The 26630-nt window shown below is 44.4% G+C and overlaps 1 protein-coding gene across 9 annotated transcripts in view; it reads left to right on the top strand.

Annotated features, from left to right (window-relative positions):
* The window catches only part of Cald1 (caldesmon 1), a 175288-nt gene that overhangs the window by 101063 nt on the left and 47595 nt on the right, over window positions 1-26630 (top strand). Inside the window, exon 1 of one of the 9 annotated variants that reach the window (XM_076913567.1) lies at window positions 6319-6629. The exons of 6 other annotated variants lie outside the window; for them this stretch is intronic. In XM_076913567.1, the coding sequence (XP_076769682.1) occupies window positions 6577-6629 (53 nt within the window). In that variant the 5' untranslated portion in view covers window positions 6319-6576. Of the gene's footprint in view, window positions 1-6318; window positions 6630-26630 lie in introns of those variants that run through there. 2 more of the 9 variants (XM_076913565.1, XM_076913564.1) reach the window with 2 other exon arrangements.

Raw genomic sequence — 26630 nt, 5'->3', positions numbered from 1 at the left:
TGAGTTTGCCACTCCCCACCCCCAAAAATGTACCCCAGATAAGTGATCTCAAGTTGGCAGAGCTGGACCTTCTTAGCAGGCACTCAGTAGCCAAGTTGACTCAACTCCTATAGCCGGTCTCGTGTGGCCTCCTGGCATGTCTCCAAGTCAGGACCTCAATACATCCTGGAGCACAGTTATTTGGAGGTGGGCCCACCGGTACTCACCCAAGTCCTCCTGTAGAGCCAGAGGTGGTGGGTAAGTTCTTGAATCCTTGAATCAGCTGTGTCCAAGTCAGTTGTCTCTCTTTCCCTGTATCCCCTGGCTCACCTTAGATAAATTTGTGGGCCATCTGGCAGCCTCTTGGAGGCCCCTCATCAGAATCTGGCACTGGATCTGGAGCCTCTCCTTACCTTCAGCAGTGTTAAAATCCCAGTCGGGTCAAGTCAAAGGAAAGGCTGCATTGATATCAGCCTGGCTTTAAGTGGGCAGCAATTTGCTCCCAGAACCAATTTCTAGGCATCTCCCATGATCCTCTCTCTCCTCTGTCATGAAGAGGACTTGGAGCAATTACTAACAGTCATCTCAGGTGGGCTGGTGAGTCAGCAGGATTGAATCTAGAAGAATACCCATGAGAGATGATGGTCTTTCTAAATATGGGGAATTCCACAACTTCCAATTGTAAGGATCGTTACAGGCAAATGACACTTGGGTCATAAACTGTCTCCCCTGAGCATCTGGGGGTCTTGTAGCCTGGAGGGGTACGGCCATAGTAGAGTTGGCCCTCTGGGCAGTACAGGCCAGAGTGTGAGATGGACTCGAAGTGGAGTCAGGGGAGTCAGGGGCTGCTCTTCCCTCCACCTGTGCTGGCTGGGCAGGAGCAGCAGGAGGGGAACAGAGAGCCTCCTCAGAATCAGAAAGGGGGAGCAAGGCAGGTGGCTGAGTCTGACCCTCCTTTAGAGGAAGAAGGGTGGGGAGTGGTGAGGCCCACAACATTTGGTCCAGGTGGCCCCAGGCTTTATCCTGTAAATGGTGGGAAGATGGAAAGTCCCCTCCTCAGGCCTAGTGGACTAAGCCTAGTCCCCTCCTTCATTCCTGTAAGAGATAGTTAGTTTTCAGGGACAAACAACCAGACCCGAGTGTCTGTGACTTGGTGGAAGTCCTTATAATGGTTCAGGACAAGGTCCAGTGGGGTGCTTTGTGCCTGTCCCATCCTAGGAATCAAAGAAAAATTTTTATGAGAGTACAAAAAAGCACAAACAGAATACACATAGATAGACACAGAAGGACATTCCAGAGAAAACAAACCAAAACGTTGTCTCAGGTAGTCTTCCTCCCTGCTCACGGGAGACCCATAGATCCACAGCCAGTTCAGAATCCAGATGAGAACTAGCAAGTTCTCCAGCTTCTGGTAGGGGGTTGTGAGCATCTTCTGTTGCCCCTGGCTGGGTGATAAAATACACATCTGCTTTGTCCCTCTTGGTCTCCAGATTAAACCTGAAATAAAGTTAGACCCTAAACAGAAACACAGATATGGATAAAACAAAAGTCAACCAGGCACCTGAACTTACTGATTAGCAAAACACTTCATTATTTGGGTCAGGGTGTCTACAGGGAATCCCAGATGAACCCCCAAATATAAGGGTACATGATTCATTGAAGAATGATACCCCTGAATCAAATAATATGCAAAGTCAAAGAGTGTTTTATTCTGCAGAAGTCCAGCATGCTGGGGTCTTCCATTACCAGAACAGAGAGACAACCAAGTGAGCTTGCAGGCCTGATTTAAAGCATATTAGAGACTTCTGGTATAGGTGACCTTTATGTTAATCTGCTGGGTCTGTCTCTATGGACATTCCATTACCTGGGTGTGAGGGCTGGAAACTTGCTGGGGAGATCTGGAAACTGTTGCTGAGGAAGTAGCTGAGGAAGTCTAGAAACAGCTGGTGAACCATTGTCCTTGCCTCAGGCCGTGGTAGGGAAGCTTCTGAGGCCTGGACTTGCCTGGATTGCCCAGTTCATGGAAACAGAGATTTAGGCCTAGTGTTCTTAACTGTCAATTTGAAGCCTGTCATGGAATCAGCCTAGCCTTCTCAGCAGAAAATTATCTTGTTTCAGCCTCTAATATTACACTCTAGTGGTGTTCCTGGTGACCCTGTAGGATGAGACACAAGAGGAGAAAGAGGTGGCTCTGGAGAAAGTCACAAGAAGCAGACAAATTCAGAAGCAGAGCCACCTTCTGGTTGGGAGGAAGAAGGTGTAGTCTGAGGGACCCACAGGGGCACTGAATTCTTGAAACAGTCTCTGAAGTTACATTACCCATACTGTACATTCTTGTCACAGTATTTTTAACTCCTGCTAACTTGTCTAACTTCAGAATGAGATATGAATTAAAAGGTGAAGAGTTCCTACAGCTTTTATTTTTGTCTTAATGGAGTCTGTTCATAGATGTGAATAGAGCCATTTTAAATAATGTGACTTTTAGTACCTCTTGTTTATTCAGGACATCTGCCTTACCTACAATTAAAAATCAAACAAACAAAAAGTCCCTCTGCTCTCGGAAATCTGCAGTGGGCTGGCTCTCACCAACTTATGTATATCATAGAGGATGACTGTGAACTTTACTATGTATCCCGTTGTTTGGCCCCGCCTCCCTCTTCCAGAAAGTCATTTGCAGAGGATTCTCCATTATCACTGGAGCCCACTCAGAGACTCTGGACCAAAAGCTGGATCTCATGTCCTGTGGCATATACAACCTTTGGAGGCACCAAATGGACACTGAGTCCTTCTTGGTCCTTCTGAATTCTAAAACTATCCAAGTAGAGACAGAAGTAGGGACAACAGCTTGGTGTCACTCAGGCATCCAAGATTGGCCTACACTCACTCAGACATACCTTGTGGAAACAATTGGTGTCTTTCAGTAGCCACCATTCTGTGGGTACAGACATGCTGCACTGGGGCTTCGCTAACGCCAAAGAAATGAAAAGAAAGCTGGGGTAGTTCAGTGGTAGGATGCTTTGTGAGGACCTGTGTGCGCATGTGTGTTATGTGCATTAAGGCAACGGACACAGCACTCCCATACATTTCTCTTTTCACTAGGGAATTGCTTCCACATAGAAGCTGTTCTTAAACAACCATTACAGCCTAGGAAGTCTGGAAGAGATCATGTGTCCCAGGCTCCCACCTCCATGGAGTAAAGTTATTTTTAAAATCATATTTTATTAATAAAGGACCACCCTATGGAGGGAACTGTTCCTTTCGACCACGCTTGACCTCCATCAAACCTTCCCAGGCCAGAGTCTCTTTGATGAAACATTAAACAATATGATGTGCAGAAATGAAAGTGTCTATGAGAATCCGAAGACTAGATTGCTGTGGTTTGAGTCCTGACCTGTCATCTCACCCATGATGTTTGCTGTCTTGCTGAGTGGTGACTGGTGGGGTTGCTGATGCAGGCAGCTGGTCATCAGGTCAGCTTTCAGCCATTCTGGTTCTGTAGGCTGTGCCTGCTCTGCCAACTACCCAAGCATATACGCCTGAACATAACATGTGCCCACACTCTCAGCTGGTTTTTCATCTTTGCCCCCTCCAACTCCAACTCCAGGCTCTCTGATGACCTCTGGGAAACTGATGCCCACTCCATCCCTGCTCAGAGCTTCCGACTGTCTTATTGCTGCTCTGCCTCTCTGCCTTTTGTCTGCCCATCACTGGCCTCTGTGCTCTCTTTGTCCCTTGCTGGTGTCTTCTCCAGGTCTAAGACTCTCTTTTCACTATTCTCATTTCTATGCCTTACAAGGTATCATGCTACGACCCAGTAAGTTTCACCGTTGTGTACTTAAGACAGACAGACAGATAGACAGACAGACAGACACTCTATATATACTTTATATATTGAAAGCAGAAAGCCAGCTTGAGACTATTTACATGGTTTTCCTCTTCCTGTCTCTACAACTGCAGAGATAATTGGGTGGATATTCTTTCTACGATTGTTCATTAGTTAACCTGCAGCACATAAACGTTGGTGTTGGAGCAGAAGAATGACAACATTCTTGCACTCCACCCCCAAGGTAATGTAGGGGCGTGTGTATGAGAGAGAGACAGACACACAGAGAGACAGAGAGAAACAGAGAGACTGAGAGACCAAGACTATTAGCTTTTAAAAATCACTTAAAAAAAAATCTCTATGCTACTGTATTTTGTAAACCCGTTCTGGATGTGTCAAAACTCTATTTGCCACTCCCCAGAACTAGAGTGTGTAGGGATGGGAGGAATCAAGAGGTAAAACGTATTTATTTTATGAGATTTATAAGACTCATTCATAAGATAGGCCAGTTTTCTGTATTACTGCTGTGACAACTAGCTACAGGTGTGCTGGCTTTCAGCATTGCAGACTTACCTTTCCTCAGGCCTATAGACTTCTGACACACATCCCAACAGGTTATAATCTAGGTGGTGGCTCACAGCATTCTCTCTGGAGGCTGTAAGAGAGAATCCATTTCCTGGCCCCAGCACAGGCCCAGAGGCAATCACATTCCTGGGCTTTTGCTCTCCTTCCTCCACAGCCAGCAGCCTGGCTTCTCTTCCCTTCCTCCTATAGCCCTAGCTCCCTGTGAGCTCAGGCAGAAAGCCTTCTGTTTTTAAGCCCCATGTAATTAGATGGAACACACTTCGGATATACCAGGGCAATCCCCCCTTTTCCATACCGACCCTTGAATCACATCTGTAAACTAACTCGGAAAGAGGCAAACACAGAAGATAACATATTGATTAGAGAGTGGGGTGTGGAATCTTGAGAGAAGGGAACTGTTTTGCCTACAACAGCAAGTCACAGAATTCTATACGCAATAAAATAGAACAAATAAAATTGGAAGACATAAAAGAAAACAAAGCAACAAAACCAGATAGGGAGGAAAGCAGCAGAATGCCTCGGTATACATTTTACTGTCCAGCTCTGGGAAGAAAATGAGACAAGCTGGAAGCCGCATCTCGAAGTTCATCTGAGTGTCTTCTGCCCTTTAGTTAATGTTGAGTGATAATCATTACAGTTCACAGGATACACGTGTAGAAGTAATTGCATCTGAAGTTTACCGAATTATACTTACCAACTGTGGCGCTGGTAACAGCATAGGGGTTAAGCAGGAAAATGTGTCTAGCTATGTGTAATGAGGAGACTTAGCTTAATTGAATTAAAGCTGCTGAAAGGAAGAGTGACGGAAGTTAGGTAGTTTTGCCCTCTGGCACTGAGTGGGTTGGTGGTTTTTTGATTTTTGGTTTTTTGGTTTTGTTTTGGTGGTTTTTTTTTTTTTTTCTTTCTTTTTCTTTTTCTTCCTTCTCTTTCTTTCTTTCTTTCTTTCTTTCTTTCTTTCTTTCTTTCTTTCTTTCTTTCTTTCTTTTAGCTTTGTTCCTGTCTCTGTGTGGCACAAAGCTATCCATCAGCTATCTCTTCCATTTTCTGCTAAGGCCCTCCAAGACAATTGCTTCTGCTATTTACCCAAGGAATAACTAAACCCTATGAGACAGTGACCAGAGTTGTTCTGATTGGACAGAAAGTGGGACCCTCCATCAGGGCCTCCACAGCGATCAGAGTTGAGGAAATGTATGCATAACACAAGCCAAGATGAGGTGTCATCTCCAGATATGGTCAACACCACCCCTTCCTCAGGGGCTGGAATTTGGCGGCTTTCCAAGCTGTTGGTGACCAGCCTCTCTTGCCAGGCTTGGCCATGAGATCACCATCATAGTGCCGCTGATGCAGAAGGGCCTGCTGTTCTGGCATGCTCCCAGGCAGACTACTGCCCTACTCTCTCAGGGGAGTGCAAACACTGGACACCCTGTAAGGTCCAGCCCATCACGGAGAGCAAGACCCTGACTCTTCCGCCTTTGTGTGTGGTTTGCATTTTTCTGTCATGCTCCTTTTCCTGGATAAAAGGGATGAGGGGAGTTTTTCAGATTTGATTTCTCAGTGGGAACTGTTTGCTTTGGAAGCCACCTACACCAACGCTAATTGAGAACAGAGCTCAGGATGAGGGCCTGAGAATGGCAGCCGACGAACTTTTTGGTGGGCTGATTTCTGTTCATCATGTCAGAACTGGGCTGAGAGTACAAGCGGGAGCCACTGTTTCCCAAAGGCTGCGCACCGCAGCATCTTCCCCGCTTCGACTTGTTATCCTCTCACAAATTAGTGATTGGTTTCTCAGAGTTAAGTGTGTAAACTGTTCATGGCGATCCTTCCCAGTCATACTGACCCCTACAGCCCAGCAGTTTAAAGTCTGCAACTCCCCAGGCACCCTGTATCCTTCAGGTCTAAATTTGATGGGCTTCTATTAGGGAGATTACAGTAAAAAATAACAATCAGCTCTCAGATGATCCTGTGTGGAGGGGAAGGGTAGGGAGGAGTAGATTTGGCTGAGGACAAGCCCAGACTTTCGTCACAGGGACAGACCCAAGTGTTAACACAAAGGGAAGACAGGCGCATCCTGCCCAGAGCATTTCGGCCACAGATAATATGGCCCGTGTGCTGGCCCAGCCCATGCTCTGACCTCCAGGCGCCAGCCAGGTCCCCTACCTCAGTCACTCCTGCCCAGACCAGCTGCGGACATGCTTAGCGGATCCGGGTCCCAGGGAAGGCGCTGCCTGGCCACACTCTCTCAGTAAGTTTTGCCCCTTGCCTCTTCAATTTCTCTTTTCTTTCTTTCTTTTAGGTTTTTTCTCTCCAACAAAAGGCCTTTTTTTTTTTTTTTTTTTTTTTTTAAATTGTGGGAGTGGGGAAAAGAGAGACCGAGGACGGAGAGAGAGCGAGAGGAAGGCAAGCGGGAGTGAGTAAAAACTTTGTAGTTTTTCAGCTGTGTTTTGGTCTGGAGTTACTGGCTTTCTGGTTTTCTTCATTTCCATCTTCATGGTGCCTTAGCAACAGGGGTTTTACCTAGGACCTGGGTTTCACCCTGCATTGTGCTGCTAAAATCTGCTGTTAATTTAGACCTGAGCCCTCTGCCTCAGAGCCGTCGTTTGCAGGACTCAGAGATTTCACTAAGCCACAGTTGCCCAATCTGTAAAGTAAACAGCCCAGAGCCCTCGGCATACTGACCATCTGACTGGGCCATACCAAGCCCCACAGCATATGCTATTGATCAGGGGACTGTTCAGATAACAGGGGGGTTCCGAGGCTTTAGAATTGTGGAATCCTGGAATGTGAAAGTGAGAGGGGCCTCTGGGACCCTTTGGGGGTGATGCTGTCTTTCTACGGAGCCCAGAGGGATAACTCAGCTTACCAAAGCCAGACAACAGTCCTCAAGGACTCCGCTCCTCTGTTCCCTGAGCAGAGGCCTTTCTTGCAGTGGTGTCTATGTGGTTTTAAAACCCTACTGGGTCCTGGGAGGAGGTAGCATGGAGGAGTGAGGGCACCAAATGGCCTTTTGGAGAGTTTTCCTCTTTTCTGAGAGTTTTGGCGTTCATTCGGGATCATGGTCACTGGTCCAGTTGCCCCATAGCTTGTGCAACCGTTGATCAAACAAGCAGAGGAGATTGGTGGGGTCCTAGAAAATGAGAGGCCTCCACACCCACAATATCTGCAGGGATTTTTTTTTTTTTTTTTTTTTTTTTTTTTTTTTTTGGTTAACCAGGTTTTGGTATTGTTGTTGTTGTTGTTGTTTTGGTTTGGTTTGGTTTGGTTTGGTTTTTGTTTTTGTTTTTGTTTTTTTAAGTTGGTCACTCAAATGGGAAAGTTCAGGGGGACCTGGGAGATGGTCTATACAATTCAGTGCTTGTTAAATTTTAAAAAACAACTTTTAAGGAGTCCTCTTATATAACGGGGGTGTCTGGTGAGTTTGATCTAAAGGCCTGAATTCCCATGATATTGTCTCATCATAGCCCATTGGGCATCTCCACTCCACTCTCCTTCCTGCCTCTAACCCAGCTCCCAACTGTCTCTCCTACAGCTCCCTTGGGATCCTAGGTCTCCATAGAAAGGCTCAGGCACTGCTGATCTCTCCTGATGCCTTTATTTCAGATGATGAAGCAGAGGCACATGGAGGGAAAGGCCTTGTCCAGATCCCACAGCTGGTCGTCAGCAGAGCCTGAAATGCCAGGGAAAGGCCTCTTTCCTCCTCTTCCCTCCCCACCAGGCTTCCTTTCACACCTGGTCCTGGCTCCCATAATCCAGCCCCTGGTTCTAACAATTGACTTTCTCCATGCTTCTCTCTTTTCTACTCTGTCACTTCCGGACTTCCTGGCCTAGCACCTGGATGATGGAGATTTCCTTCCAACTGGTTCCTGGCCCCAGGCTCTGTCCACCCAGTCCTTATCCCAGCCTGTCCTCATCTGTGAGGACAGAGCCCACTTCCGTAATACAGCAAAGTCTTCCTTTGGTATTCCTTCTCATTGTGAGTGTTCATGCTCCAGCCAAATTAGATTGCTTGTCACCCCCAAACCAGCATGTATAGGCTGCCTCCAACTCTTCATATGCTTGCTGCCGTCCTCCTTAAGCATCCTAATTCCTCCCCACTCTCCACTCTCACAACCAGTGTGCATCCTTTGATTAGTAGCCTGGTATCAAACATGTCTGTTTCCTGACAGTAATGCATTTGATGGCAGGAACTGTTTTGAATCTTCAGCATCCAGAATGGTGTTGATACTGTTACACACACACACATACACACACACACACACACACGCATGCATATGGATTCATAGATAAACATATTAAGTTTTTTCACAATTGAAAAACCCATCTCACTTACTAGAAATCTCTACTCTTTGTTTCAGTCATTTGGATGAGGCCTCTGGACATTCTGCTTTGTAAGAGTCATTAGACCAAATGCTAAAGCACGTGCTTGACCAAATGAATGAGAAATTCCTGTACGTTTCTATCAGACAATTTATCTCAGTTTCATCACCTACGGTGCAAGATCAACACTGACTTTTTTTTTTTTTAACAAGGTGCATTAAAATTCCTGAACACCAAGACTCAAGCCAGGGCTATAGTATTTTGTGCATCAGGTATGAATGGCTGTCCAGTTCTGCAGATTCTGAGATGTGTTCAGCACGACTCACCACTTCCCTGGCTCTTTTTTAATCACGTTCCCAAAATTCATGGAGTTTACTTGAGTCAGGATTTTAGCTTTCCTAGAAATACTTAGTTTAGTCCAGTAAGAGTTGCATTTCTTATTGACCTTCAGGACGAAAGATCAAGCTTTGGTTTTTGTGTGACAACTGTGGACATACAAACTTAAAGCCATGGAACCAGGGAAATGGGGGGAAACTATGTAGTTCATCCTACTGCCGTCCGTGGGTAAGAATTTAAAAACATTGCAGTGAATTACTAAATGATTGACATAATGCTATAAGAATATTTAGAAATGACAGAACAAATGTACCCAAAATGCCATCATCAATAGTACTGGGTGGCTGAAGAGATGGCTCAGTGGTTAGTAGCAGTGGTTGTTCTTTCAGAGGACTCAGAGTTGATTCCTAGCACCTACATGCTAGCTCACAGTAGTCTGTAGCTCTAGTTCCAGGGCGTTTGAAGTCCTCCCACTTCATGGGTGCCAGGAACACACATGATGGACAGAACTACTTGCAGGCAAAATACCTGTATACGTTAAAGGTTAAATAAAGAAATAGAAATATTTAAAGTATTTTATTCAGTGTGTCCTGGGGATGTAATATTTTGATTTTCCAATAGGATAGCTTTACTAATAATAACAGAAGCTGTTTCTTTCCCCTCTTATGAACAACATTATAGGCCATTTAAAATAATTTCCAGTTTCTGGGAGTTGTCATCATCAGTGTTATTCTTAGACATTCTGTAAAACAGTGATACTCACCCCCCAATGCACCCACCACCACTCTGACACTTTATTGTTGCCTATGCCTTTTCTAGTAGCTGGCAGTCTGCTTGCTTTTCATGTCCCATTCTGGTCTACAGTAACCCAGAATATCAGGGAAACCACAGGTTAGAGTGTGTCGGAGTGGAAGGTAACAGTCCACTGACAGTGGCTCTTCTCTTACAGAGAAAAAGCATGTACATTTTGTGATTCTTGCTTTGTATTACAAATTGGATTTGTGTGTGTGTGCGTGTGTGCGTGCCTGTGGTATGTGTATGTATGTGTATGGGTGTGTGTGATGTGTGTGTGTTATGTATATGTGTGTGTGTGTGTGTGTGTGTGTGTGTGTGTGATGCGTGGTGTGTGTGTGTGTGCATGTGTGCATGCCTGTGGTATGTGTATGTATGTGTATGGGTGTGTGTGTGATGTGTGTGTGTGTGTTATGTATATATGTGTTTGTGGTGTGTGCATGTGATGTGTGTGTGTGGTGTGTGTGATACATATGTGTGGTGTGTGTGTATGTGCGTGTATGGGTGTGTGTGTGATGTGTGTGATGTGTGTGGTATGTATGTGTGTGTGGTGTGTGTGTGTGTGATGCGTGGTGTGTGTGTGTATATATGTGTATGTACACTAGTGCAGACATGGAGGTCAGAGGACAAACTTCACGCGTCAGTTCTCTCCTTCCTCCTTGCTGAGGCAGGTCTCTCTGGCTTCTACTGCCTGTGTCCTCCAGGCTAGCTGGCCTGTGAACTTCCTGTTCAGTCTCTGCCTCTCATCTTGCCATAAGGGTGCTAGGACTGCAGATGTGAGTCACTGCATCTAGCCTTCTATGGGTTCCAGAGACCAAACTTGGGTCCTCGGGCTTGTGTGACGGGCACTTTTGCCAGCTTCACCATCTCTCCAGCCCCAAAGATAGGTTTTAAGAGATTGACTTTTCTAGGCCTCTTCCCTGGGGAGGAGCAAAATGACAGAATTTATGAAACATAGGAAAGGAAGGTATCAAATGGATGATCTTGCTTTGCAAGGATTGATCCCTCAAGGCTGTGGCTGAAGTGTGATTGTAGTACAGGAGTAAGCCACCATGGAAATACCTTCATTCTCTGTCTGTCTCCTCTGTGAATGGCCAGTTCACAGTCTAGGCACCAGGTCACCACAGTGGATGCTGTTTGTGTGGCTCGTCCTTTTTTCTTCCCCCTGCCCTGGTTGGGAGATAAGCTTTCAGTTTATCATGCGCATCAAATCTTTTTTCACCCATCAAAACTGGCTCTGCAGAGGCTGGTCCAACAAGGCAGAGGGTGCAGGCACAGAACTCAGCTCCCTGACTTGTCCCTGGCATTCCTAGCTGGGTGGTAAGGGTGCGTTACAGCTGCACGCACATCTCCGCTCTAGTTTCCCACGTATCTTGGGGCTGAAAAGGTGGCTGTGGACTCTCTGGCTTGAGGTCCCAGCTACCATGTGGAATGGTGCAGAAGTTCCAAAACCCAATTTACAAATGAAAGTTTTGGAAAGGCTCTTCTATAAATGTAGCGCTGGCTGGATTTATTTCCAGCCCTAATTGAATTTTTAAGAGGAGTCTTTTAAAAATTTGTAAACCTCCCTCACTTCCTTCTAGTCATTCGACAAATATTCTGAGTTTCCTGTACAAGTTAGTGTGTCGTATCAGGCACTAAGAACATTGAAGAGAACAAAGGCCAGGCTCTGTCCCTAAGTTTACGTCATTTTGTAACCTCCCAAATTCTTCATAAGTAAGTTTGGCCATCACTGTTTATCTACCATCCAAGTGTGTGTCTGTGTGTGTGTGTGTGTTGGCATGCATGTGCATGCACATGTGTGCCCACAAACACACAGAAACACACCCACCCACACACTTAGGGGTGTGGCTTCAGTCAAAGGAACACAGTTAGCAGGTCCATAGTTGGCATTATCTATACCAAGGATCTCAGTTTTTGTGACCCCCCCCCAGAAAAAATTCATTTTTCTTTATGGACATAAAAAATAAATGCATATATTATCTTGCTGTATAATGTACTTATGTCAACAGTGTTAATCTTTGCAATGCATCACATCCTTTCATATTTCCTAGACAACCCTATTTCACATTAAAATGTTGGTCCTGACTCGCTGGAGAGATTCTGTGAGCTGCGAACAGGTCACATACCAAAGAGTGAAGCCGAGGTTTATTGAATGAGCTTGTCTTCTCGGGTCCCTACGTTCATAGCAGCTTATGAACCACTGTCCACCCAGGCTGTAGGACCCAGGGGTCAGCCTGAGGATGGAAGAAAGGGGCTTTAGAATGGTAGTCAGAGAGCCTCAATTCTGAACTAACTCCTGTAATTGGCACCATGATCTCAAAAAGTCACTTCAATCTGCCATGGCAAGGCTACTCTAAAGGAGATGCTCAGGCCTGCTGTGTGGCACGGTGAGCAGAGACACCCACTGTCCGTCGAAGAATACCGAAAAACATTAAGTAAAGAAAACTAGTGAAGCTGTTGTTAACAGCATTGCTTTCCCAATGAAAATTTCGTATCAGAGGAACGCTTGGGAGACCGTGTGTTCTCAATAAAAGCTGGGCAGGAGTCCTTAAACTGGCTTTCCTATGATGCAACTTCACAAGTGAAGCTCTCAGAGTGGTATTTGGTTGTGATGTTGTAACCAGCTTCATAGTAAAGAAACCCAGCTAGGTCATCCTCTTCTCCCCCCCCCCACCCCACTCCCACCCCCTGTGTGTGCCCTTAAATACTTTTGCTGGTTGTACAAATCAAAGAAGCAACTAGGTGGTCACTGGGTTGTTAAGTTCTGAGCAAATTTGTAAAAGGCACGCTTTGCCGGATGTTCTGTTTTACACCGCAGGGCTGATCAGCATCCATTTCCACTGTGTTTAAGGCCACTTTTTATTAAAGGCAACAAAATCCTTTGGTAATGTTTGAAACAATAAATGTGTAGATAAAATATGCTATGTTTTTCTCGTCGATCTTTCACATTTCCTTCCTAATTTGTTATCAACCTCATCTCATACAGATGTTGATGAAAATGAACGTGTCCTTCAACCTGTGCTGGGTTCCTGTTTAGACTTGAAGTCACTCTGGACCTTTCCTCCTTGCAAGCCACCTCTGCCCGCTTTATCTACTTCTCTGTCTGTGGTTTTCCCTTTCCATGACTGCTTGCCGATTGTGTTCTTCAGCTTTTACTTTGACAAGGATGCCCGAGCAAATGAACTCCTTTTGTTTGGGTCCATGGATGCAGAGGTGTTAGTCTATGATCATTTGGCCCGTGACTTTGGGTCTGTTCATGGTGTAGTGCATCATGGCACAAGCGCGTGGCAGAAAACACAGTCTACAAACTTAGTTGCTGGGAAACAGAAAGACAAGAAAGGCCCAGGACATAGACATTCTCCTGCTAACTTCTTCCAAGTAGGACCCACTCATTAACAGTAGCAGCCCCTCCAAACTACAGTATTGCAAGCCTGGGGACCAAGTCCCCATGGCTGGTGAGTGGACTGCCTTCACTCATCTTTTCTAGAATTTTATGCTCCACAGGGTTTTGTCTTTCACTTTGAAAGTCACAGATGAAAGATAAGATAATAGCCAAGTAAGAATGGTCTCTCCATCCCTAGGAGAAGAACACGCACTGGCTGATTTAGGAAGGGGAACCCTGTTCATCTATAGCAGTAGACTCTATCAAAGGTAGCAAATCACCCCACCCCACCGTGGGGTTTCCAGGGGAAGAGAATAAAATGGCCACTATTAATCATTGAGTCTATGGCAGTTATAAAGTCTTCATACAAACCCACGTGTTGTACATTGGTCTCCATCTGACGGTTGCTGTTTTGAGGGATTATGGAAACTTGAGGAGGTGGCGCCTAAAAGGTCACCAGGCAGAGGGTTGAGGACGGCGTGGGGGTTTGGAAGGATAGATACTTGTCCCAGGAATTTCCTGTTGCTCTGTTTCCTGTCCACCATGAGGTGAGTTATAGAAAAGCCTCTACAACATGCTTTGACCGCCATGATGTTTCAATGGAGCACATGTAGCCAAGCAACCGTGCACAGAAGACAATGTGAGTCAGAAGTCACAATCCTGCCCTGAAGGTCACAGCCATAAGAAAAATAACTGTAGCAGATAGGTTGGTAATTTCACTGTGCCCTGCCTTCTCCATCTGTGGGAAAGTTATCGAAAGTTAAGGGAGCCAGTCACCACATCAATGAACCCCAGTGGAAGCTTAGATCAGTATGGCACTGTACCATACCATGCACTCTGAGCATTCTCCTCTTCAGAGACCTCAGAGTCCCTGAGGCTGAGACAAATGCAGTGGGATTCACTCTGTGGGTGACCTGTGTTCATGAGCATATCCCACTTTCCAGAAAGTCAGGCTTCTTCATCTCTGGTTGTACCTGCTTTGTTTAGTTCCTACTAGAAAGCAAATCCCACGCAACTATCCTCAGGACAAGAGCAGTCTTCAAGGACATTTGCTAAAAACAGAGGCCAAAAACCATAGACTTACTTACTTCTTATTTGTCCTAAACTGAGTACACCAAGAAGGAGAATACGGTAGGATGTAGGATGCGTTTGCCAGCCAGGGCCACCAGTTTTCAAGTACTCTTGACAGATGAGGAGTGTATAAGTTAAGAATCCCAAGACTTTACCATCCTGAAAATCTTGGGTCCCAGTTCTATCCGTTTCTTAGCAGTGTGCTCAGAGTGGGGTACTTAATGTCTGTGAGTTTCTTTACTACATTCATCCACAAAAAGAGGAAAATGACTGTAGTTAACTTAGCTCCGGGTGTTTACTGAGAGTTCACAAGACTGGAGGGGTAGGTGGTTAACAGTGAGAGGCATTTGAGGGAGTTGGTGCATAAAAGTGAATGGGGATTCCCTAGGTAATCACAAAAGCAGGGCCAAGTCTGATGGAGTGAATTAGTTTCCTGGGACTGCCAGGGCAAAGTAGAGAGGCAGATGGGTGGCTTAGAACAATAGAAGCTTGTTAGAAGCCTGAAACCAATGTGTCAGTGGGGGACTCTCTCTAGGAGACCCCAGGGAAGGGTCTGTCCTGGCCACTTCTGGCTCCAGCTGTCCCTTGGCTCATGGCCTCATGCCTCAGAGAGTTTCACATGCCATTCTGGATATCTCTTCCCATTGCCCTCCCCCCATGCATATCTGTGCTTGTGTTCAGAGGACACCAGTTGTACTGGATTGCATGCCACTCTGATGACCTCATCTCCACTTCATTACATCTGCAAAGACCGCCCATTGAAGTCACGTGAGAGGCTTAGGTTAGGAGATCAACAGGGCTCTGTGGGGAATGCAGTTCAGCTCATCTGTAAGTGAGCAGATCTCCTAGAATTACATGACACTCAACAGGCCCAGCCATACCTTTAAAGTTTGCTAATGTCCCCACAAAATGGGGAAACATCTTGCATCCCAGAGGGGGCTATTAGCTAGCCTTTTGAGTATTTTCTAACCACAAAAGTTCCCTAGACCTAAGCACAGGAAAGGGCTTTTCTCCTGGAATGAAGAACACCCAGAAAGAATTTGCTAACTCTGTTAACTTCAAAGCAGAGTTGTACAGTCACAGATAAAGCTTAGTTCTGCAAAGTTCACACTCTCCGCTCCTGCCTCGCATCCATCTTAAGTGTCTGACCTTACTTAAATGCACTTTGATCCATGAAGTCTGAGGATCTTGCCTCTCCTGGGTCTCAAGACTGGTTAGAAAGAGACCATGTGAAAGCCCCTACCCCATCACCAAAGCATGGAGATGTCTCTGTTACCCAACCTCTCTCAGGAGGCCTGGGATGCTGAATATGAGCGCCACTCAGAGCTACAGTGGAAACTCCCAATATCCTCAGGTTTAAGAAGACTACCGCCACAGCAAAAGTGAAAGTGAACACGTGAAAAGAGAAATTTACAAGTTAGGAGAGAGGACATTTTAAGAAATCAGCTAGACTGAAGACTGACGCAATGTAATTAACCTTCCTACTAGACATGTTACAACTGCTCCTTAACAATGCTGAGTTTCTCAGTCCTTAAACTGAGTACTGTGTCAGTTTCCTGGGGTCACCACCCACTAAGTGGCTTAAAAAACGGTAGGTAGGGATCCTTTCACAGGTGATTGCCCTTCTGTGGATGAGCACAGGATACACCCAGATAGAGAAATATTCTCCACTTCTGAAAAGAAACAGGCTATTAAGACATTAAAAAAAAAAAAAAAAAAAAAGTTGGAAACTTGGATGCAATACTATGAAGTGAAAGAAATTGGTCGAAAAAGATCAACATAGGATTTCAAGCATAAGTTGCTCTGCAGAAGTCAAGACTAATGGAGACAGAAAAGACATTGGTGATTGCCAAAGCTTGGAGGGAGAAGGAAAGAGGGAGAGGCTTAAGAGGGGCCAGTGAGCGGAGTGCAGGAGGATTTGGGCGGGGGTATATACTATAACTGTGGTGACAGGTTGTTCAGATTCACAGAATGAACAGCACCAAGACCAAGAACTGGGTGACCCTGCTCCGTCCGCTCATGCACCACATCACTTGGTTTTGGTTTTGAAGCCTAGTGGGAGTTTAATAAGAAACCATTTCAATACATGTTTAAACCCAAGCATTAATGGGGAGTGAGGTGCTTAGTTAAGAAAGGAAGGTAAACCCCCAAGACGTGGTTGTGGGTTTATAAATAGAGTAAGTCCCCGCCTGGGTCTGTCCTGCCTGGGTCTGTCCCGCCTGGGTCTATCAGATGTTCCAGATGCCCTTCTAGTAGAGGAATGCCTTTGGTTGGGGGAGGCTATGAGCCTGGGGGACAGGGATGTCTGAGAAATCTCTGCCTTCTGAGTTGTTCTTGAAACCTAAAACTGCAAAGTTAAGTCTTTAAAATAAGTCAGTTACAAGGCACAGTTGGCTCCTTTGGAGAGCCACCTCCTCCTGTTTGGCCAGCAGTCTTCCCCTATTCCTCGGCTTATAGAGGTGTCGCTCTGATTGTCTTCCTTAGGTGGCATTCTTGTTGCATCTCTTCCCATAGTTTACTCTGTGTCCAGATTTCTTACTGGATTAGAACCCACCCCAATGACTCTGTCTTAAAGCCTAGCTTCCAAATAAGGTCACATTGTGAAGTACTGGTAGTTTGGTTGTCAAATCAGGTCCTTGGGAGGTCACGGTGCATGACAAATACTGGAAGATTGTAAAACTTTAACATGACATTTCATAGCTTAATTCTTCAGCTATAAGTGGGGTAATTATTGGGTCTATTTAAAATGCCAGCTGGTTAGACGATGTCGGAGCACTGGGAATAGCTGGAGCTTTCCCTGGCAGACCACTGTCTAAAATCATTCCAGGGAGACTTAGGACTAAGCACCCTGCCTGGAGCTCTGATCTATAGCTCTTCCATGAGGTCTGGTACTGAGCCAGCCTCTTTGAGGCTGGGGGAGGGGATTAGCCTCTTCCTTTTTGGGGCATGGAAAGACAAAGCTCTTTGATGTTGAATTCCTGTCTACATGTTAATGAGAAGTGGCATGGATTAAGAAAGAGGTAGAGAAGAGAGATGAAACACATTTCATTCGATAGATTTAAAAAACACAAAAAACACCCCACCCCCACCCCCACCCCCACCCCCACAGTTTCCTCTATCTTCCCTCCACCCTCTACAAAAGCACAGGAAATCATGAGGCGGACCCTGAGCATACACACAGGAGATGAGATGTGACCAGTGACGTTTACTCTATGTGGATGTAGTTTCCCCAGTCCTCTGATATTAATGTCATCATTGAAAAGGAGTTTGAGGTTCTCGAGTTGGTAAAAAATCCATCTTGGGGATGATGAGATGGCTCCGTGGGTAAGAGCTTGCTGTGCAAACATGAGGACCTGAGTTCAAATCTCTGACACCCACATAAAACCCAGGCATGTTGACTTGTGCCTGTAACCCCCAGCACTGAAGGGATAAAGATAGAGAGCAAGAAGGCAAGATAAGAAGACCCTGGGCCCTTCTCAGGCCTTTGTATACATATACATATACCTGCACACATCACACACACAAATGAACAAAATAAGGATTATATTACATTTAAAAGTCCTTCCTGGACAACCCCTCCTTTCTCATTGGGAAGCAACAGCATGATTTGGAAAACTTGTGTAGCACAGAGCCCATTTGATAATGATGAAGATGAGGAGGAGGAGGAGGAGGAGGACGATGACAACAACAATATTACTCACTATATGCTAAGCCCTGTTTAAGGACTTGAAAGTATTAGTCCATTTGATTATTGACACCACTAACAGTAAGTAGAATTATCTTCATTTTACACATAATTAAAATAAGGGCAGAGAGTTACTTCTCTTGCCCACCTCTCCTCAGCCTGGGTAAAGCCTGGCTGCAGATGACTGCCTTGTGCTCTATAGCTTTCCCTGAATGGATGCTGTTCCCTGTGTATACTTCCACAGCTCTGGCCTCTGGCCTTTGCGTGGTAAATCTGGCAGTGACTGTACCATTACATCAGTTCCTGACTGACGAGCAAGCTTCTTCTCCAGAAGGGGCAAGGCTGGAGCGGATGGAAGAAGATGGATCTGGGACCTTTGATCTTCCTGGATTCAACCTAACATTACCAACCTAGGGGACAATATACTGCCCCAAGGGTCCTAAAAAGTGTATCCCTTTCCTCTGTGGGAGACCTGGACCCCCACTACATTAGTGGCTCCTTTAATTTCACTATTAGCCACACCACAAAACTTTAGAATGCCAAGTAAGGTTAACTTATCTCAGCTTTTAATTTGTCCATATCTTAACTTCTAAATCCCTGTACTGTCACATGTAAGAAGAGAAAGGACTCCTGGAAAGAAATGAGTAAGACCATGGTGCAAGCAGCCTCCTACCCGTTGACGTCAGCCGGATGCTAGCTAACACACCATGTGTACAGTCCTGACCATGTGACTGGCTCCCCTGCACAGGCTCATTTACCTGGACTAAATAATATGAGCAGTTGAGTCCACTCAGCCTTGCTCTAAGGACCAGCTGTGATGTCTCTTCCTAGCCCAGCAGCTCATGCACGAGACTGATCTGGGTTAAACGTTTCCCCAGGCTTTAAAAACATTTTTTCAATTCACTCATCAAAAGTTACAGTTGGTAGGTCTTTCTTCTTCCTTCATATCTTTGTCTTTTTGCATAGATATGCTGTTAGATTTGGCTTTTTAGCCTGGGAAGTGATAACCCTTCAATTTTAACAAGATGTAAAATTTAGCAGAACCAGTTGTTAATCAGTAGCTGCAACCTACTCTGGGGGGTGCGTGTTAAGATGACTCCTGGGGTTCTCTCCAGTTTAAAACTGGCTCTGGACTTTTTTGCGGGTGCCCCTTGTGGAATTGAAAACTTTGATTCTGATAGGCTTCCAGATGCCTTAGTTGAGCAGAACCGGGGATTTTGACATCTTGGATATAGAAGGCAGCACTGGTCACCAGTGTTCCAAGTGGTGTTGAATCCTAGCTCTCAGTGTAAGTCCCTGGGCCACTCAGAGCCTGCCTTCTCAGTTGTGAGTAGAGATGGGAATAGCATCCATCTCGATGTCATTATGAAGACTGGATTCTATCCTGTATGTGCTTTGCAAAATAGTTGTGCCCTGTGACAGCTTGGGCAGCCCTGAGTTCAGGAATTGGCTCCAGAAGCAGTTTAGCCACCAAACAGGATGGGATTAAGCGGGCAGCCCTGTTGACACAGATCTTAACAAGGAGATGTCTCATCCTGACTTGGAAGCAACTCTCAGTTGTGTTAATTCTGTGTAGGAGAGAAGTTTGGCATGAATGGCCCTTCACTGTGAGTAGAGGAAGAGTGTGTAAGCCAAGGCTAGGGTCAGGGCCAAGAGAAGGTCACTCTACCGTAAACTGGTGACAAATGGGAAGACTGAAGACAGGCTTGTGTTCTGGTCCAGGTGTGTGTGTGTGTGTGTGTGTGTGTGTGTGTGTGTGTGTGTGAGAGAGAGAGAGAGAGAGAGAGAGAGAGAGAGAGAGAGAACTCTAGGTACATATGCCATGGCTTAGAACAAAGACAGACTAGTGTGTACAGACCTCCCAAGCCCACCCCTCACTTAAAGCAAAGATTGACAGCACTCACAAATGTATGCTCAACTGTGACACGCTACCTCGCAGATAAGGAGCACATCACACTCAAGATTCTTCTGACAGCGTCTTTTATTGTTACAGCTCTTTTAGTTAGAAGGATGCAAGATGGAGAACAAAGGAAGGACCCCAAGCCCCAGAATGTTCTGACTTATATACTATCAAAGAGACATGATCTGTCCTCATTGGCTTACATATCCACTGATAGTACTTTCAGCGGGAAAATTCGCGCCTACGCGTGCGCACAGCTGCAGACACCAAGGCCAAGAAGAACCAGGAACAGGAAGCCAGCGCCATCTTATAATGGCGAGCGTATAGCTACTTCAGCAAACGCAGCATGGCTCCTAACACTCAACTCCCTAGCAAACCCTTAGATCACAATTCTCTTAACTGCATTTTTAAGTTTCAAAAACACCCTTCCTAAGAATGCATTTTAAAAAAAAAAAAAAAAAAAAATCAGGATTGTGTTTTAATTTTGGTTTGGCCTTTAAGGAAAGTTTTGTTTTCCAAAGCCATAATTGTGGCCTTCTCAAGAATGGATTGTCCTCCATACAGCGAGGATTTAAGGTTTCCAGCCACCCTCCCCCTCCTCCGTGCCTATTACCCCGGCTTCATTCTTATGAGCTGCACATGTTGTTGAAGCCACTCCTGGGCCCTCAGACAGGAGCGGCCTCTGCCCTGCCTGCCCGTGACCTAATAAGGGAATGTACATGCTCCTGTGGGCGAGGTAAGGGGAGTCAGGCGGTGGATGGTATTTTTGCTGATCAAGGAGGATGAGGTGTGGTTTGGCAGGTATCTCTGCTGGTTTGGCTGGCTCCTGACTCGGTTTCTTCTTTTGACAGTTCAAATGCTGTAAAACAAACTTTAAAGCTTGTCCTTCCATAGCTCTTCAGCTGAGTTTGGAGAATATCATCCTGACACAGTTTATCCATGATCCGATTAAAATAAAAAAAAATGCATCTGTACATTTTCATCGTGAAAGGCAGTCAGGGCTATGGGTTAAGTCCTCTGGGTCATTAGAATGATGATAATGATGGTCAGATTTGGTTATGGGAAGAACAAGAGATCTGCTATTTTGTACGTTCAACCCATGTTTTAGATTATAAGAGTCTATCTTAACACCTACAATTGCCTTTAAAGAGTGACATAACTCAATTAAAAATGGAATGGAGGAAACAAGAAGCTTGCAATTACACTTATACGAAAAAAAAAAAACAAAAACAAAAAACAAAAACCTATCATCCGTGTCCCCTCTGATTGCTTGCCTGACTGGCTGTACCTCACTCTCAGATCCGTCTTCAGAATGGCTGTGCTCATAACTGCATCCGCTCTAGTCCCTCTTGTATGGCACTTGGAAGAATCAGTGTTTCTCAACCTGCCTGCAGACTGGAATCCCTTAAGCAGCTTTTAAATGCTCTCATGCCCAGTCAGCAGCTCTGCTTGAACTGAGCTGGGGCACCACCTAGGTATCAGGGACTTTTAAGAGCTGCCTGGGGGTGATTCTATTGTGTATGAAGGTTGATGACCTTGGGATCCAAGTCCCTGAATATAATGCCTATTGTGTCATCTACTTCCCTCAAGGGCCAGGCTCTTTCTGACATTTTGAAACCTTTAAAGAAAATATAGTATATACCTGAAGCAAGTCAGACAGGTTTCTTCTTGGGCCGGTAGGCTCAAGTCCAGTTGTTTTAAACTCAACAATAGAGACTTGTAGTTGAAACCAAAATCAGCTTCTAGACACATGGGCATTGTTCAAACACCATTTTCCACACACAGAAGGAGTAAAGCCTTCTGCCAAACAGTTGAAAATGATGTGTTCATTTCAAAGCTGTAAGTAACGAAGTTCTATTTTTCAGGTTTTCTCTGTGTCCCGTAACTTATATATTTCTTGAGATTCAATTTAATTTATACACGCCTGCTTGATTTTTCTCCAATAGTAAGCCAACTTCAGATTGTGAAATTGCTGTATCTAGCAAAGATGAAATGATACAACCAAGGGATATTTGAAAAATAAAGACCACTTATCTTCAAAAATATTAGGGGCTGTAAGAATACAATATCAAATAGGGAGGACCTTTTAAACTCATGAATTAATTAGTCGGGTGCTTCCTCTTCCTGGCATGGTATTCCATTCTCAAGGAAGACAGAGAATTTGGAAATTCAGCACAGCAGACTAAGCTGGGAATATAGATTAAACATAGCATTAAACCAGCATACGTAGACAAACAGGTTAAAGGCACAGTGACATTACCCAGAAAAAGTGTGTAGAGCTAGAGAAGAGGAAAAACCCATTAAAGGATACAAAGGAAATTATAAAACAAACGGTTAGCAGAGAAAGTCACAAAGAATGTGTTATGGTTTAAATGTGAAGTACACCCCACATTCTTGTGTTTTAAATACCTTTTCTCCAGATAATGGTCATGTCTTGGGATGTGGGAACCAGCTGGAAGAGGTGGGTTGCTGGTGGGGAAAATATTGAGAGTCAGTGCCTGGTCCTTCCTGAGTTCTCTGTCTGCTTGGCTGGTGACTTATGACAAGACCCAGCTGCTCACCCCTTATCATTAACTCTGCCAAGACCTTCCCACCGTGATGAACTGAACCTTCTTCTTCCCTTCCTTTTTAAAGAAATTATTTTTAAAATTAATTTATTATTTTCTTTAAAATATGTGTATGTCTGCTTACCAGTATGTGTGCCACATGTGTGCAGTGTCTATGAAGGTCAGAAGGGGGCGCCAAATACCATAGAACTGAAGTTAGAGGTTGGTGTGTATCATCCAATGTGGGTGCTAGAAGCTGAACCCAGGTTCTCTGCAAAAGCAACAAGTTCTCTTAACCCCTGAGCCATCTCTCCAGCCTTCACTCTAATTGTCCAAACTATGAACCAAAGTAAATCTTTCTTCCCATAAGTGACTTTCAGGATATTTTGTCATAGATGTTTAGAAAAAAAAATACAGAAGGTATCATCAAGTGAAAGGCTCTGTATGGGGTCAAATCAAATGAGTTCAGGAGGTTCCCCTTACTTGTGGCTTCACTATACTGAATTTTAATTAACCTTGGTCACCTGTGCTCCAAAAATATTAAATTGAAAGTTCTAGACATAGGCTATACATTTTAAATCATGTTTATTATAGTATATCATTAGACTTGTGTTTTGTTATTGACTATTGTGCTTTATGTCTTACTGTGCATCATTTATTGATTAAATTTCATCATAAGTACATACATAGAGGGTCCCCTGCTATATGTAGTATTAACCATAAACAGAATGCCTTAGGCTCCATCCCTACAGATGGCAAGGAACAACTATATAAAGTATAATTGTATACACTTTGCTCTAAAGTATAGCTGTGGAGAATACAAGCCTTACAGTCTTACTTTGGAGTAAGACTAATGCCTGGGTTAAAAGATACCACATATAGTCAGTACAGTGTTGTGAGAACTTAATAGCCAGTTCGAACTATTCTCTTAATATTTGGATTGACTAGACACAAAGTTAAAAATCTCGAACTAAACAAATCCCTGGCCCCTAAAAGATGCATGTCAAAGTAAACCTGCAAAGTAGATTAAACTAAGTTTAAAAAAAACATTAAATGAAATTAAATGTAAAAATTATAATATAGCCCATGATATGATGGAACTAGGCATCTTTGTGTTTCTTACAACATCCACTGAATTACAGACCAGTTTTGGCTAGGGCCCGTTAAATGTTTCTAAAGGACTGGCAAAGTCAAGTATGCTGCTCACTCTGAATTAGTTTTACTTTCCACTGACATCACAAAAAGCCCAAATCAATGCCAGGCTTGCTAGTGAGAAGAGAAAGAGAGTGTAAGAGAATATAAGGAATTTGCAAGGGAAAATGATGGTGAGGAACCTCCCTCCTCCTTGCAGAGGAAAGGTATGGCCCAAAGCATCAAGAAACTAAAGAACTGCTCAGTGTTCCTGAGGCAAGTCACGTGACAATGAGAGAGGTGGCACGTGCACATTCATATACAAACACACAGAGAGACAAATCCTTGATGTGGACCAGAGTCCACAGTCTGAATAGAAAAAAACCACCAGTTAACTCAGTCTGTCTTAGCCTCACATTATTGACTAGGTTCAAGTCAGATTTCTCTTCTGTCCACCACCAATTTAGTTGTTATTGTTGTTTTGTTTTGTTTTAGACAAGGAAAACATACCTTTTTTCCGTTCTGAGCTCCAAGGGGATTTGAATAATGACCTCTGCAGAGAAAGAAGCATAGGAATGCCAAACATATTTATCATAAATCCACTAAAATGTTTGCACTCTAGACCAGTGTGTGCAAAATGTACCAGCCACTTACCCAAGCAAGCATTGGAGAGTTTGTGGCCAGTAATTGCTTTCAACATTTAGAGGGAAGGATTTGAAAGGAATGTGGTGGTGTCGGGGTTCCCACGCTTTCGACGTTTAGAGGGGAGGGTCTGAGAAAAATGTGACATGTTGGACCTCTGCTCTTGTATTTGTTGTTGATGGCACTTCTGCCATCAAGCCATGAAACTGATGCTACCACTCTGTTCCAGTTCAATCCAGTTCTGCTCCGTCATCTCATAGTCAGGAAATTGAAACCTGAACCGTCATTTCTTCCCTCAGTGAAATCCCTCACATCTGAGAACACCTTCGTTGCCTCCCCAGGTGCCATCGTCCAGTGTTTTGGTGCCCTCTGCTTTTCTTTAATGCTTTTAGGTGTTCTTAGTCAATGAATGTAGTATACAGAAAACGCATGGTGACGGGGGTTAGGAAGGGGTGGAACAACTTTACTTTGGCTCTCTAGAAACACGCCTGACAACGTAGGAGGTGGGGTGCTTAGATGCAAATACAGCAGAATATGGTGCAGATCTGGAACAGACTTGGTGACTCCACAAGAGGCATGGGCTAATTCTCAGGATGAATGCTGCATCTGAGCCTAACTGGGGGGGGGGGGGGGGGGGGGGGTGTCAGTGAGTCTGGAGCTGGCAAGCGGAAAGGAAGGGAAATGTTGATGTTGCCATAGAAGCAGTAAGGCAGGGGAAGACAAAATGGAGTGAAAGGGCAAAGAATTAAAGCTTTGCTGGTGCTTTTCTGGTCATCCGTTCTGGCCCCGACATCTTACCCCAGATCCCTTTTCTAGCCATGTGTGGTCCTCAGGGAGGAACATGTGCTCCATCCCCAGAGAAAAGCACGAGGATTAGAATGTGCAGCTCACGGTGACACATGGCCCATTCGTCTCTGGAGTCAGAAGGTTTACAAGTGGTAGGCCTTATCTAGTTTAAACTTTGTGAAAGCGCCTTGTGCTTTAAAGGTTTGTGTGGAAGCTGCAGGCAGAAGGGAATTTGCTGGAAATACAAGAAAGGTTGAGTACAGGGAGCTAATACCCACCTCGCTTGAGGGGGACATGGAGGAGGGCGTCCTCAGCACCTCGCTTGCTTCTTTCAGCAGGCTGTGTGAGGATCCAACAGCTTTTCCTAAAGTCTGTAATCTCTACTGAAACCCAATCCCCACAGCACATGGTCCACCCACTGCAGATGTACAAGCCCAGTGTTCTTAGTACAGTTGCCAACCGCTCAGCCATCAATCGCCATAGTCACTGCCGAACATTTTCATCTTCAGAAAAACCTCACATGGTGAAAAATTATATAAAAAATAGTCCTTTCGTTTGTGATTTGGTTGTTGATAAATCTGCAAGTGTGATCTACCAAGACAAACATGTCTTCATACCTAGGCTTGGGGGAGGGGAGATTAAACTATTTTAAATTTCACAAGTAGATGTTGAAATAATGTGTTTAAAATACTAAACACTTCCTGTGGCTTTGAAAGGAGAAATGGTGGGCAGATACGCACTGGGAATTAGGGGAGATTTCGTACGTTAACTCCATACTTCAACATACCAAGCGTTGGTTTCTTCCACTTATACACATACATTTTTCATAAGCGTAAGCACAAAACTTAGGGGCCGGAGAGAGGGCTCGGCCCTTAAGAGCAGTTGCTCTTACAGGGGACCTGGCTTCAATTCCCAACACCCCCGATGGCTCACAATCATCCATGATTCTAGTTCCAGGGGATCTAACCCCCTTTTCTGACTTCCTCATGCACCAGGCATGTATGGTGCTCACATATAAATTCAAGCAAACACTCATACTTACATAATTTTAAAAATTAAAAACAAAACAAAACAAAACAAAAAACCCTAAAGCTAAAACTGTCATAGAAAGTTGAATGCCAGAATTAAACTGAAGTTCGCACTAGCCAGGCCTTCAAATAACTGACCATGGTGTGTTAAAACTAAAATTAAGATGTTATAGAGGTTTTATTGATAAATTAGACCTTTAATGAGTTTGTTTCAATATTATTCTTTTCCATTTCTTTTTGTGTTTTATGATGTTTAAACATTTCAATGCTACTATATGTGATTAATTTGTAAATAACTGAATATATATAAATCGACAGGTAACTGGTAGCTCCTGGCTTTTTGCTATTGTGTCTGTTTTTTAGACAAAGTCTCACTATGTAGCTCTGGCTGACCTAGAATTTGCTGTGTAGACCGAGCTCATAGACAACTATGTGCTTCTTCCTGAGTGCTGGGAATAAAGTTGTGTACCACCACATCTAGCTCTGTTTAATTTTTGATAGAAATACACCAACCAAAATTTGTTTTAAGGACATTGTTATAAATCAATTACCAGCAAATAACCATGCTTGGTCAACACTATATATATATATATATATATATATACAGGACCACATGGTGTTTACTTT

This window comes from Arvicanthis niloticus, chromosome 15 (assembly GCF_011762505.2).
Source record: "Arvicanthis niloticus isolate mArvNil1 chromosome 15, mArvNil1.pat.X, whole genome shotgun sequence".
NCBI lineage: Eukaryota > Metazoa > Chordata > Mammalia > Rodentia > Muridae > Arvicanthis > Arvicanthis niloticus.
The sequence above is the reverse complement of the archived record's forward strand: the minus strand, read 5'-3'. Positions and strand labels throughout refer to the sequence as shown.